We start from the raw sequence: 14533 nt of genomic DNA, 5'->3' as shown, positions 1-14533 counted from the left end.
ATGATGAGACAGAGTACCGGGCTGTGGTCGACTCCTTTGTCACGTGGTGTGAGCAGAATCGTCTGCAGCTCAACGTGGCAAAGACCAAGGAACTGATCGTGGACTTCAGGAAGACCAGGAAACACTTGACCCCTGTTTCAATCCAGGGGGTCAGTGTTGACATTGTGGAGGACTATAAATACCTTGGAGTACACATTGACAATAAACTGGACTGGGCTAAAAACACCACACCACTTTACAGGAAGGGCCAGAGTCGTCTCTATTTTTTGAGGCGACTGAGGTCCTTCAACATCTGCCAGAAAATGCTGAGGATTTTCTATGAGTCTGTTGTGGCCAGTGCGATCCTCTATGCTGTTGCATGCTGGGGGAGCAGGCTGAGGGTCGCAGATGCCAACAGACTTAATAAACTAATCCGTAAGGCCAGCAATGTTGTGGGGACGGAGCTGGACTCCCTCAAGGTGGTGTCGGAGAGGCGGATGCTGTCCAAGATAAAGACAATGTTGGATAACACCTCCCACCCACTCCATGACATGCTGGTCAGTCACAGGAGCACGCTCAGTGAGAGACTGAGATTACCAAAAAGCACCACTGAACGACACAGGAAATCATTCCTGCCTGTGGCCATCTCCCTGTACAACGCATCCACTTAACACACTGTTTACTGCTACAGCTACACATGTTTCTTTTCCAACTATTTATTTATGAGTGACTTATGTATGTATGTATGTATGTATGTATGTATGTATGTATGTATGTATGTATGTATGTATATATATATATGTATATATTGTACTATTCTTAGTTAGTGTATTGTCTGTCTTGTCTTAATGTTGGTTTAAAATGGAGCACTGTAACAAAAAATAATTTCCCCCAGGGATCAATAAAGTATTCTGATTCTGATTCTGATTCTGAAATTTCATTGATAACACATTTAAAACCAAAGTGATTTTATAATTCTGTCTAGAAAATATAAAAAGAGAATATACATATTCAGTCTGTATATGAAATAACCCAAGAGCACCCAATCCTTCAATCACAGTTCCAGAAATGAGAGGTCTAAAAACACAGAGGCAGAAAAGGTTCATCTTCAGCTGAGTCTGAAACTGTTATCTGAGGTCGGTTGGGAGGTGATTGAAGAGACTGTGCAACAATACTAACAACACCGACTTTTGAAATGAGCTTAAACTGCAGGATGATCACAAGTGATTAAGAAGGCCTTAATGATCTGGAGGGAAAATACAGACACACTATTTCTACCACATATGCAGGTTTGACACCATTTAGGCTTTAAACACAAACAGCGTCTTAATACTGAATTCTATCATTCACAGGGAGCTAGTGCAAGCCTGCTGACACTGTACTAATGTGATCTCTTCTCTCAGTCAATGCAAATGGATAAAAGATTAATGAGTAACTCTGGTATACAGTGTGTAACAATAGTCCAATTGAAATCAAACAAAGCTATGCATGAGTCTTTCCAGATCAGAAGACCAATCAGAGAGCACAGCACTAAAACATTAAATCAAACCTTAAAGAGTATCTGCATCATTATTCAGGGTAAGTTTGATGCTAAGAGTGTGTTAATGGGTCATATAGTACTTTGTGACTTCCATGCTTCTGCTGTGTTAATCAGAGATGAGCAGACCAGTGAGAATAAATAAATCTACAGTCAAACTTTTGTGAACCTGCTCTGGAAGTATTTCAACGAAAGCAACATAGAGTAAAAAATGAGCCATGACACTCCCTCTGTCTTTGTGACATCATCAATCTCCTGGTCCAGTCCCTGTTAAGCCTGTGTAGGCGGGATCATCACTGTCACAGGAGGCATTTCATGGAGTCCAGCAAGGTCAGAAAGGAAAGTTTGATTTATTCTATTTAAAGAATTAAACAATTAACAGCTGCCAATCATTAGGTTATTAGGTCATTGATTATTGATTATTGGCTCTGGATAAATATAAAGACACCATGAGGAGAGTGGAGATAAAGTATGGACAGAACACCACCAGGTAGTGGAGCAGGGTCAGCGTGAGCTGTGAGTGTGTTGAGACAGAGGACGGAGCTCCAGATGTGGGCTGGACAGAAACTGTGCTCAAGGAAGAGATGGGTGGTTTTAAGGCAGGAAGTGGAGCTTTGATTGGAGGTCTACCTATAGAGAGAATCCCATCTGTTCAGGTGAATAAATAAATAAAATAAAAGGTGAAATCAGAGTGAAACTCCTCACCTGTGACAGTGATCCAGCTGGATGGAGACTCTCCATGATCACTGATGTCACACTTGTAGAGGCCTTCATCAGACCTGGAAACATGCTGGATGGTCATGTGACCTGTAAGCTCTTTCCCGATGAAGACTCCATCTTTGAAGAAAGCAGCTGGGAGGTTGGAGGGAGTGGTCTTTGTTTTACAGAGCAGAGTGACGTCATCTCCCTCCATCACAGGGAGGACAGGACTCTGCAGGATCACTGATCCACCTCAACACAGAGACAAACTACAGCATTTCATCCATTTACACACAGCTTCATCAACACTAACTCCACACACTCAGCTTACCAGTGACTGTCAGGTTAACCATGTTACTGATGGGACCCTCTCTGGACTCACACCAGTAAACTCCACTGTCCCATGAGATGATGTGACTAACGATGCAGGAAGAACCAGCTGATCCTCCCCAGTCAGTTCCACACTGACTGCTTTTTTCTTTGCTTGTGTTTCTCCTCAGAGTCCATCCAGCAGAGCTGTCGTCCTCCTCACAGCTCAGAGATACAAAGTCTCCATCAAAGAACTGAGAGCTGCTGGGACTCACAGTCAGACGAGCTGGGTAGTACAGTTCCTAAATTGTCAATTATTGACTTGGATTGACATTTTGTTTATGGTTTTCCAGATGGGTTTGCTGCTTTTTGGAACATCTGACATTCCCACTCAGTTGATTTAATGGGAGAGCATTGGAGCTCTATCTCCACTGGCTGGCTTAACTTAATTAAGTTTCATTTATATAGCTTCAAAACACAACAGCAGTTGCCTCAATGCACTTGGGTGCCTTTCTACTCCGCAATTTCCAACTTTCCAGCTCAATTCCTCTGTCTTCCAAATCAACATAAGTCCATTTCTCCGTCTTTACGATCTAGCTGCTGGAAGAAGATGCAGAAAGTTATCCCAAAAAAAAAGAAAGAAAATAGTGACTAAATTTCAAATTATACACCAATGGTACATGTTGTCATGTTACTGTGTTATATGCGACCATGGATTGTATCATACACGTGTTTATATGTAGTAACTATGTTTATTTTTTAAAATGTACTAAAATGAACTTAACAGTTAAGTTAACAGTTATGTGCTTGTCAAGCACATGCTGCTTTCACTGTGACAAAACAACAATCAAGATGCCAGGGACTGTATTCTGCTAATGTGAATGTAGTGTTTTCAGTGGAAGAAACATGTCATCATATGATAAAACAGTAAATTCTTCAGTGAAAGCTGAGTCAGCTGGTTAACCCAGTCTTATATATATTACATTTGGGGCGATTGTGGCTCAAAGAGTTGGCAGTTCGTCTTGTAACCGGAAGGTTGCCGGTTTGAGTCCCGGCTCGGACAGTCTCGGTCGTTGTGTCCTTGGGCAAGACACTTCGCCTACTGGTGTTGGCCAGAGGGACCGATAGCGCGATATGGCAGCCTGGCTTCTGTCAGTCTGTCCCAGGGCAGCTGTGGCTACAACTGTAGCTGCCTCCACCAGTGTGTGAATGTGAGAGTGAATGAATCAATCCATTATTATAAGCATATTTGCATAATAGCTGAAACTAGCACCACTGCCTAAGAAAGAGCTCAGTTTCATGATTCAAATTCAAATTCAAATTCAAATTTTATTTGTCACATACACAGTCATACACAGTACGATATGTAGTGAAATGCTTGGACAACTGCTCGTGACCTAAAGAAAACAAAAAAGGAAAAGGCTATGAATAAGATAGGAAATAAATATGAAAAATTAAAAAGGGTAAATTTAACTAGGAAGGAATAAAATATAAATTAAGGTTAAAAATGAAATAACTGTACAACACACTGGGAAAGAATAAGATAAAATATATAAATTAAATTGAAAATAAAATAACTGTACAACAAAATACACAATACACAATATAGAACTATATAAGAATGTATGAACAAAATACACAAGAAGTATAAATAAATATATACACAATAACAGCAGCAGTGATTTAAGTGATGAAGTGAAACAAAGTCCAGAAAGTCCAGTGTGTGTGTAAGAACCATATGTGTGGGTCAGTACTGTGTGGTGGTGTGATTGAGAGACCGTATCGCCTGCGGGAAGAAGCTCCTCCTCAGTCTCTCTGTGTTGGTCTTCAGGGAGCGGAATCGCTTTCCTGACCTCAACAGAGAGAACAGTCTGTTGTTGGGATGGCTGAGGTCCTTCACCATCTTCCTGGCCTTGGTCCAGCACCGCCTGCTGTAGATTGAGTGCAGGTCAGGGAGCTCGGAGCGGATGGTGCGCTCAGCTGATCGCACAACCCTCTGTAGAGCTTGTCTGTCCTGCATGGTGCTGTTCCCGAACCAGGTTAAGATGTTTCCAGTCAGGATGCTCTCTATGGTGCACGAGTAAAAGTTCCTGAGCACCTTGGAGGGCAGTTGGAAGTCTCTCAAGCGTCTGAGGTGGTAGAGACGCTGACGGGCCTTTTTCACCACGGTGTTGATGTGACAGGACCATGACAGGTCCTGCGTGATGTGAACTCCGAGGTATTTGAAGCTGTCCACTCTCTTCACTGGGCACTCGTTGATGACAGGGGTCTGGTAGTTCCTCTCCTGCTTAGTGCTGAAGTCCACTATCAGCTCCTTTGTCTTACTGACGTTTAGAAGGAGGTTGTTCCTCTGGCACCAGTTCTCCAGATTCCTAATCTCCTTCAGGTAGGCCGTCTCGTTGTTATCAGAGATCAGGCCCACCACGACGGTGTCGTCAGCAAACTTGATGATGGTGGTGGAGCTGGTAGTGGCCACGCAGTCATATGTGTACAGAGAGTACAGCAGGGGGCTCAGAACACACCCCTGGGGGGCTCCAGTGCTGAGAGTGGTGGAGGCTGAGACATGTCCGCCCATCCTTACTGCCTGTGGTCTGCCAGTTAGGAAGTTGGAGATCCACTGACACATAGATGAGCTGAGTCCCAGATGCTCCAGCTTGGTGGTGAGTGTGGAGGGAATTATGGTATTAAATGCAGAGCTGTAGTCTATGAAGAGCATTTTAACATAATTCCCCCTTCTAGCGTCCAAGTGAGTGAGTGATGTGTGGAGGAGATGAGAGATGGCATCGTCTGTGGAACGATTTGGACGGTAAGCGAACTGTAGTGGGTCCAGTGTGTCTGGTAGTGAAGAAATGATGAAGTCTCTGACCAGGCGTTCAAAGCACTTCATCACTACTGAGGTGAGGGCTACAGGGCGATAGTCATTGAGAGAAGCAGGGTGGGGTTTCTTCGGGACAGGAACAATGATGGACTCTTTGAAGCATGTGGGGATCACCGACTGAGATAAAGAGATGTTGAATATCTCAGTGAACACAGGAGCTAGCTGGTATGCGCAGTCTCTTAGGATACGACCTGGGATGCCGTCTGGTCCTGCTGCTTTCCTGGTGTTCACTCTCTTGAAGGCTCTCCTTACTTCATGCTCGGAGATGACGAGCACGTTTCCGGTGCTGGCAGTATCTTCCTGTCTGCAGCCGTTAGCGCCGCTAACATTAGCATCGTTGGAGTCCTTAGCTGCAGCCTCGAAGCGAGCATAGAAAGTGTTCAGCTCGTCTGCCAGAGTCACGGCCGCGTTCGTCATACCGGTTGTTGGTGCTTTATAGTCCGTTATTGTCCTTAGTCCCCGCCACAGGCTCCTAGAGTCACTCTGTTGGAGTTGTGACTCTAGTTTCCTCCCGTAGCGCTGCTTCGCCTCTTTCACCGCCCTCCGCACGTTATATGACGCGGCTTTGTACAGGTCCATGTCCCCCGTCGTGAGTCCCATGTTGTAGGCAGCGGTGCGGGATCTCAGAGCGTCGCGGATGGTTTTATCCACCCACGGCTTCTGGTTGGGAAACGTTGTGATAGTCTTTGTCTCCACGGTATCATCCGCTAGTTTCCCGATGAATCCCACAACCGCTTCCGTAAACACGTTGACGTCATCATCGGAGCTGTTTCTGAACATGCCCCATGATTGTTAATATGCAAATCTGGGTGCATCAAAACAAACACAGTCCTTCCAAGAATATCATCTTTTTTGCAAAAAAGGCTCTGGATGTTAAGGGGTTAAAGTTGTTAAAGTGTGACATGAAAGTGGGACAGGATGTGATGTCTCTGAGTTTCACCACAACATGCAACAGTAACGTGTTTCTGCTGGCCTGCAGTATATTGCACTTGAAATATGCCCACAAATTCTTCCATTTATGTCACTACTTCTCTTTTCTGGATCCCATTACTTTGAAAAATGAAAAGGTGACAAAGATCTAAAAATATTGCATTTTCATATGGAGTTAACTGCAGGCAAGATACAATTCTGATCTATCCCACCAATGAAAAGCCTCTATGAGCTCTCCTGAAGCACTTTACAGACTTTTATTTTATTAGAGCTGCTGAGTTTCCAACTTTGACAGAGGTTTACTGACCTTGGTTTGTTGTGCAGATCAGTAATAAGGTCACAACTAAAGAGAAATGATACTCAGGTTAGTTTCAAGTTTTAGACTCAGCAAGGCATGCACAAAGCATTAAAAGCATGTTTAAAGTCACTAAACTTCACTTTTAAATGTTTTAACTCCACAGTATCGCAGGTCAAATGCAGTGAAAAAGTTGTTTGTTCGGCCTTTGACAGCTTGTCATGAGCCTATTTCTATTTCACAGCAAATGTGTTTTGAAAGTCATCTTTCAAAACTGGAAACACAGTAAAAGCAATCTTAGCAGACAGGAGTGTTTTAATAACATACTTTTTAAAAATACATTTTATATTAAAAACATAAAATGAAGATAAAATGTAACTTGGTTAGAGTTTGTGGGGACCTTAATATATATATATATTTTAAGACTGTTGTTTCCCAAATTCTCTTTTTTATTTTTTTTAGACTTTGTTAAAGAATATCCTGGGAGCTGAAAAATGGTATAGGGGTACCAGAATGTTTTAAATGAAAGTAAATGTTATTGGAAACAAACTCAATTATTATAACTGGTACCCTAAATGAGACAACAGAACTGCAATGCAGATGTCAGCTAGTGTAGTATTAATTCAAAATGCTGTACTTAGAGAGCAGCCACAGCAGAGTCATTGGTTCCATTGTTTCTCTTGGTGATTGACACTTTGATCGTAGTCAAAGGTCATAGTCACATCTCGTTAGACACGCCTCCTTCCTGATTCTGTGAGACACTGTGGTTTGGCTTTGCCCCCCTATAGCTTTAAAGAAATGTTTCTTTTTTCATAAGTCTATAAAGTGAGGCAATGAAAAATGCTTCTTTGTTTTACGAGCCAGAAAGACCCAAACTACTCGTGTCATGATAATCTTTGTTTTAATATTTATCCTAAAATTTAAACTAAAAACAAGTAAACTGCGTGTTTCTTTCCACTGTTTGTGATGTCACTTCAGCTAAGAGGAAATGAGATGGAGGTGCTTTTTAACCTGAGCCTCTCTCTGCTTTAACCACTAAAATGTGGTGAGACAAAAAAAGGGTACAGCTTGTCTGGTTCAAACTGGTTTCAACCGTTTTGCTCAGTTGACCCACATTAAACATCCTTTTTCTGCCTATTGTCACCAACCAGGCCGCATGGTATCATTCAAAAAGCTATTTATTTTAAATGAAGAAATAAAACAGAAGCCTTACACAAACCATGGATTTTGTGGTCAGTACAAACAGTAGTGTAAATTTGTGCATGGGTGGAATAATGGCGTACGCAACACTGTTCAGTGCTAACCCAAACCAAACACAAAAAAAAGAAAAAAAAAAAACACAGGGTAAAGCACTGGCATGCTAGGCCCAGTTCTGGCCATTGTCACTAATTGGAAATAAGCTACTCTACTCCTCCTCCAGCGCCTGCAAACGAGGCACAAAACAGACAAACAGACCGACAGAAAGTGAGTTGTCACACACAGTGATGGGGAGTAGCGTAATACATGTACCGCTGTTATGTATTTAAAATGCAAAATATGAGTAACTGCATTCCGTTACACTTACCATCTAAAAAGGTGGTATTTAGAATACCAGCGTGGGTTGTCACACTATCTGGAGGAAGCTGAAGTACCTGAGATAAACGCATGCAGGAATAGGTTGAACGCGTGAGATGGCACTGTAAGTCACCGATTAAGCACATCTAATAAAAGTAAAAATGATTTAAGATAAAGGTGCTCATTCTCCTGCTCATCTGTGGGAACATCAGCGGTTTCCCAGGCCATCCAAGAGACATAATCTCTTATTTTTTATATTTTTAAATGTTACCACTGTTTAATTTACACAATATTTTTTATCATTTCACTTGAAATCTGTAAAATTTTTATAAAAGCTTTATATGTAATCTGGTGTAGTGGAAGCATCAGTTTCACACAAACTAACAGATGGAGAAGTTGGAGGGTTTTTTTTAGTTTTTCCTGAACAGGCCCACCTCCCTGGTGGATTTTCTTTGTTTAGGGTTTTTGGGATATCCCGTCTAACACATGACTAATTAATGTGAAAGCCTCTGTTAAAATCTGACAAGAGCGATGTTTTTACTATTCATCATGTGGTGTGTTAAGCCAATGTGAATTGTGCTAACATGTGAGATTTTCAATTATTTTGAGCAAAGTATTTCAAAACATTACTCTAATACAGGGGCGGGGGACTCTAGCCCCCGAGGGCCGGTGTCCTGCAGGTTTTAGATGTGTCCTTGATCCAACACAGCTGATTTAAATGGTTAAATTACGTCCTCAACATGTCTTGAAGTTCTCCAGAGGCCTGGTAATGAACTAATCATTTGATTCAGGTGTGGTGACGCAGACTGATATCTAAAATCTGCAAGACACCAGTCCTTAAGGCTTGGAGCTCCCCACCCCTGCTCTAATAGAACTACACAAAGTAAAAAAAAACAAACAAACAATCATATTAAATTTTAAACTTGATTTGTTGCGCTTTTGTCTTTTTGTGGCAAATTAATGAAACTCAAACCTTACCTGTAGCGAAGTGGAGACAGTCACCAAATCTGAACAAAACAGAGGTTTTTTTCATTTTTTGATTTTTCTTTAAGATAATTTAAGTGCTGTGGTTTAAAGAAACTATCAATCTAAACTATTTATCTTCTGTCTCCTGTAGCAGGCATAAGAATTCAATTCAATTCAATTCAATTTTATTTATATAGTGCCAAATCACAACATAAGTCGCCTCAAGGCGCTTCATAGATACAGAGAAAAACCCAACAATCATATGACCCCCTATGAGCAATCACTTTGGCAACAGTGGGAAGGAAAAACTCCCTTTTAACAGGAAGAAACCTCCGGCAGAACCAGGCTCAGGGAGGGGCGGCCATCTGCTGCGACCGGTTGGGGTGACAGAAGGAAGACAGGATAAAGACATGCTGTGGAAGAGAGACAGAGGTTAATAACAGATATGATTCAGTGCAGAGAGGTCTATTAATACATAGTGAGTGAGAAAGGTGACTGGAAAGGAAAAACTCAATGCATCATGGGAATCCCCCGGCAGCCTATGTCTATTGCAGCATAACTAAGGGAGGATTCAGGGTCACCTGGTCCAGCCCTAACTATATGCTTTAGCAAAAAGGAAAGTTTTAAGCCTAATCTTAAAAGTAGAGATAGTGTCTGTCTCCCGAATCCAAACTGGAAGCTGGTTCCACAGAAGAGGGGCCTGAAAACTGAAGGCTCTCCCTCCCATTCTACTTTTAAATACTCTAGGAACAACAACTAGGCCTGCAGAGCGAGAGCGAAGTGCACTAATAGGGTGATATGGTACTACAAGGTCATTAAGATAAGATGGGGCCTGATTATTTAAGACCTTGTATGTGAGGAGCAGGATTTTGAATTCAATTCTGGATTTAACAGGAAGCCAATGAAGGGAAGCCAAAACAGGAGAAATATGCTCTCTCTTTCTAGTCCCTGTCAGTACTCTTGCTGCAGCATTTTGGATTAGCTGAAGGCTTTTCAGTGAGTTTTTTGGACATCTGGATAATAATGAATTACAGTAGTCCAGCCTGGAAGTAATAAATGCATGAACTAGTTTTTCAGCGTCACTCTGAGACAGGATATTTCTAATTTTAGAGATGTTGCGCAAATGGAAGAACGCAGTCTTACATATTTGTTTAATATGTGCATTGAAGGACATATCCTGGTCAAAAATGACTCCAAGGTTCCTCACAGCATTACTGGAGGCCAAGGTAATGCCATCCAGAGTAAGAATCTGGTTAGATACTATATTTCTAAGCTTTTCAGGGCCGAGTACAATAACCTCAGTTTTATCTGAATTAAGAAGCAGAAAGTTAGCAGCCATCCAGGTCTTTATGTCTTTAAGACATTCCTGCAGTTTAACTAATTGGTGTGTGTTATCTGGCTTCATGGACAGAAAGAGCTGGGTGTCATCTGCATAGCAGTGAAAATGTATGCTATGTTTTCTAATGATGCTGCCTAAGGGAAGCATGTATAATGTAAACAGAATTGGTCCTAGCACTGAACCCTGTAGAACTCCATAATTAACCTCAGTGTGTGAAGAGGACTCACCATTTACATGCACAAATTGGAGTCTATTAGATAGATATGATACAAACCACTGCAGTGCAGTACCTGTAATACCTACAGCATGTTCTAATCGCTCTAATAGGATATTATGGTCAACAGTATCGAACGCTGCACTAAGGTCTAGCAGGACAAGCACAGAGATGAGTCCACTGTCAGAGGCCATAAGAAGATCATTTGTAACCTTCACTAAAGCTGTTTCTGTGCTGTGATGAGCTCTGAAACCTGACTGAAACTCTTCAACTAAACCATTCCTCTGCAGATGATCTGTTAGCTGTTTGACAACTACTCTTTCAAGGATTTTTGATATGAAAGGAACGTTGGAGATTGGCCTATAATTAGCTAAGACTGCTGGGTCTAGAGATGGCTTTTTGAGTAAAGGTTTAACTACAGCTAGCTTAAAGGCCTGTGGTACATAGCTGATTATTAGAGATAGGTCTGTCTCATCTTATTGAATTCGCCACAACTAAGAACCAGCAAATTCAGATCCTAGTTTATCTTAATCGTGCTGTGAACACAGTTGTGCTGAAGCATCTGACCTTTTACTTTCTTCTCTAAAACCTGGTTGCGTATTTTCAGGTTAATGTAAACAGAGGGCCACCTGTTTGGAGGTTTTGGGCAATGTTGTTGTTGTTGGGTTTATGTTTTATTATTGTCATTTATGCTTAGAAATGTATAATAATTTATACTTATAAGTATATATTTGTTTGTAGATTGATAGAGGTTTGATCCTTAGCAATCTGCAAAGACTCTGTGTACCAGAGTGTTCTGGCAAACACACACATCCTAAGGTCATGAGAGAGGTCATACCGTCTCTTTTTAATTTATACTTTAGGAGGACACCTACTCTGTATATGCTTAAAACAAATCATCCTAGGTGAACTTCAACGCCTTTGTTCCTCTTTTGTTAAGACATAGAAAAAAGTAACCACACAAAAATACTGCATAAGGAAAAGCTTGACATATATACATATAGTGTATAAACTCAAAATGCACATTTCACTTAAAAATTAAGATGTGAAAATGTGAACAAATCAACTTGTTAGAGATATTCATCTCCTGTTGAAAACCAAACAAAAAAGAAATAAGTCTTCTCATCAGGCATTGATGCTTCTTTCCTGTATGACACAAAAATAGGAGACAGACATTTGCTTGTTTTTTAAGTTAATTAATAATAATAATAATAATAATGCATTTTATTTCAGGGCGCCTTTCAGAAACCCAAGGTCACCTTACAAAAAACAAAATTAATAAAAGGAACAGTAGTCATAAAATACATAAAATGAGTTAAAATTACAAAACAGAGCTTGACAACAGATAAAATCAGCATTAAAGCGAATAAGCCAGTTTAAACAGATGTGTTTTGAGCTGTGTCTTAAATACGGAAATTGAGTCAATATTTCTTAGTGCAGGAGGAAGAGAGTTTCAGAGCCGAGGAGCAGAGCGACTGAAAGCTCTGTTCCCCATAGTAATAAGGTGGCAGGATGGAACAGTAAGATGAATAGCGGATGATGATCTGAGAAGGCAGGAAACAGTGGTGATATGGAGCAGGTCACACAAATATGAAGGAGCAGATTTATGGATACACTTGTATGTAAGAAGTAAGATTTTAAAATTTATCCTGGCTTCTATTGGCAACCAGTGAAGCTGTTGAAGAACTGGGGTAATGAGCTCTTGACGGAGTGCAAGTTATGACCCGAGTTGGAGAATTTTGAAGAAGTTGGAGTTTATGAAGTTTTATTTCCAATAAAACTAACTGTAAGATGTTTAACTACATTGCTGTTTGCATTATTGTTGTCCTAAATGATCACCTTTTAAGTGTTTGTGCTAATAACGCATGGAGAACAGCACTGACTGGGAGAGGCTTTGAATATATCATTTATGCAACTCCAAAAAATAGTTTGTGTCCACTATAAGACAGATGACAACAGCACAGGGATAAACCCTGCAGGTCTGACAGCAGGTGTGTCACTCCTGTTTTCCATGTGGAGAGAGCGTTTACACTAATCTGTCTTTGGTGGCTTTTTTGCACCAACTGTGACATTCACTAGTAGAACTGACACACAAAGTGAAACAACAGTTACACTACACACTAACTACACAAGACAACACACCAACTTGAGACTCCAAACACGGTAAACGTCACAAATCAATCACCTATCAAAACTCGCTCTTTCTTTCGCTCACTCACTCTCTCTCGCAACTCCTAAAACTTCCCCCTCTTCTTAAACAACCAAATGCCACATTTTGCCATATAATTTTTTGATTGGTCGAAATGGTACATTTTTCCATCAATAGGAAAGGAGTGTTTTTTTTCTTTTTATAACTCCAAAGCTGAGAGTGTTTGCTAGTGCTGTCCGTAGAAAAAACAGTTTTTACTGTTTCTTCCCGCTATAAACACCACTGTTTTATTCAGAAAAAAACATTGCCTTTATTTTTTATCGTAACTCTGGTTTTACGTGGCCTATCAACACAATTTAAGAACTAGTGTATATATATATATATATATATATATATATATATATATATATATATATATATATTAGGGGTGCAACGATACTCGTATCGATATTGAACCGTTCGATACAGTGCTTTCGGTTCGGTATGCATATGTAGCGAACAATACAAAATAAATTTTTAATTTATTTTATCAACTTTCCTTCTGACAATGCTGTCTGTGTGGAGCGCTCAGTGGATCTGCGCTCGACAGTGCAGCCTAGGCGGAGTAGCGGAACGCAGATCCACTGAGCGTAGGGCAAGCTAGCAGACAGAAGTTAAGCTCTCCTTGCAACATGGAAAATTGAACCTCCCCCACCCTCATTCAGATCTGGCGTTTGGAACTATTTTGGTTTTCATGTGACGTATGACCCTGAAGGTAAGCACGTCATGGACTAAAGTAAAACAGTATGTTGGATGTGCCACGCAATGCTCAATTACATGGGTGGGAGCTAGTGTGTTAGCGCAGTTAGCTCGTTAACGTGTTGGCCGTCCAGCCCCATGCACGGGCGATCCGCGGTAGCTCGTTAACGGAGATTTGCCGTGTTGTGGCGTTAACGTCATTTCAATGAGATTAACGCTGACAGCACTAGTGGGAACACAACAAATATGACTGCACATTTACACCGACATCATCCTAGTGCAAAGACAAGTGGAAGCAGACAAAAACAACAAGCATGCATGCTACAAACTTTACCAGAGTCATTTAGACAGCCGTTAGCACATGATTCTCCTTATGGGGACCTGATATGTTTAATATGCTGCTGAGAATATAGCCCAGAAGAAGCGTATAGTATAGCTTTTATTTTGGAAAGAGCCATTTCTCTGTAATAAACTCTCTTTTCTTTTTTTTTGTGATCAACATTTTATTGATTTAAAACGGGGTTGGGGGGGGGGGTACAGACATATACAGCACAACTGTAAACTGCAGTAGCAAAGCAAACATTAGCAAACAAGGCATAGGGACAGCAAAGAAAAGACACAAAAACACAAAGTTAAAACCAATTATTGCCTCTTCCAGGAGATAACTCTGGATGAGAAGATTTTCCAAGCGTCAACAGTCGTGGGTCGAGCTTTATTTAATTTTGCTGTGGTATGTTCAAAACCAATAACACGGATAAGACATCGCCTCCAGAATGATTCCAGACAAATGTCAGGACAGAACCATTGCTTTGTAATAGTCTTCTTTGCGGATGTGAATCCAGCGAACAACATTTTGCATTGCATTTGTTTTAAGGAGATTTCAGAGGTATCATTAAGGAGACAAAGACCAGGATTGGGAACATAAAAAACTTCCAGTACCTCAGAT

At 41.0% G+C, this 14533-nt stretch overlaps 1 protein-coding gene across 1 annotated transcript; it reads right to left on the bottom strand.

The window, feature by feature from the left end:
* Nucleotides 1–1573: 1573 nt before the first annotated feature.
* On the bottom strand, nt 1574–7302 carry LOC146578899 (Fc receptor-like protein 1). The gene is made up of 5 exons (XM_085269154.1): nt 7269–7302; nt 6640–6675; nt 2547–2810; nt 2222–2467; nt 1574–2146 (listed from the first exon to the last, which is right to left on the bottom strand). Exons 1-5 carry the CDS (start codon nt 7297–7299, stop codon nt 1929–1931), a joined length of 795 nt encoding a protein of 264 aa, XP_085125280.1. The 5' UTR covers nt 7300–7302; the 3' UTR covers nt 1574–1928.
* Between the last annotated feature and the right edge of the window lie 7231 nt (nt 7303–14533).

Source organism: Mchenga conophoros, linkage group LG3 (genome assembly GCF_057382185.1).
Source record: "Mchenga conophoros isolate Kocher_MC1m ecotype Shallow Benthic linkage group LG3, M_conophoros_male_GT1.1, whole genome shotgun sequence".
Lineage (NCBI taxonomy): Eukaryota > Metazoa > Chordata > Actinopteri > Cichliformes > Cichlidae > Mchenga > Mchenga conophoros.
Note: the sequence above shows the minus strand (reverse complement) of the source record. Positions and strands in the feature narration are given on the sequence as shown.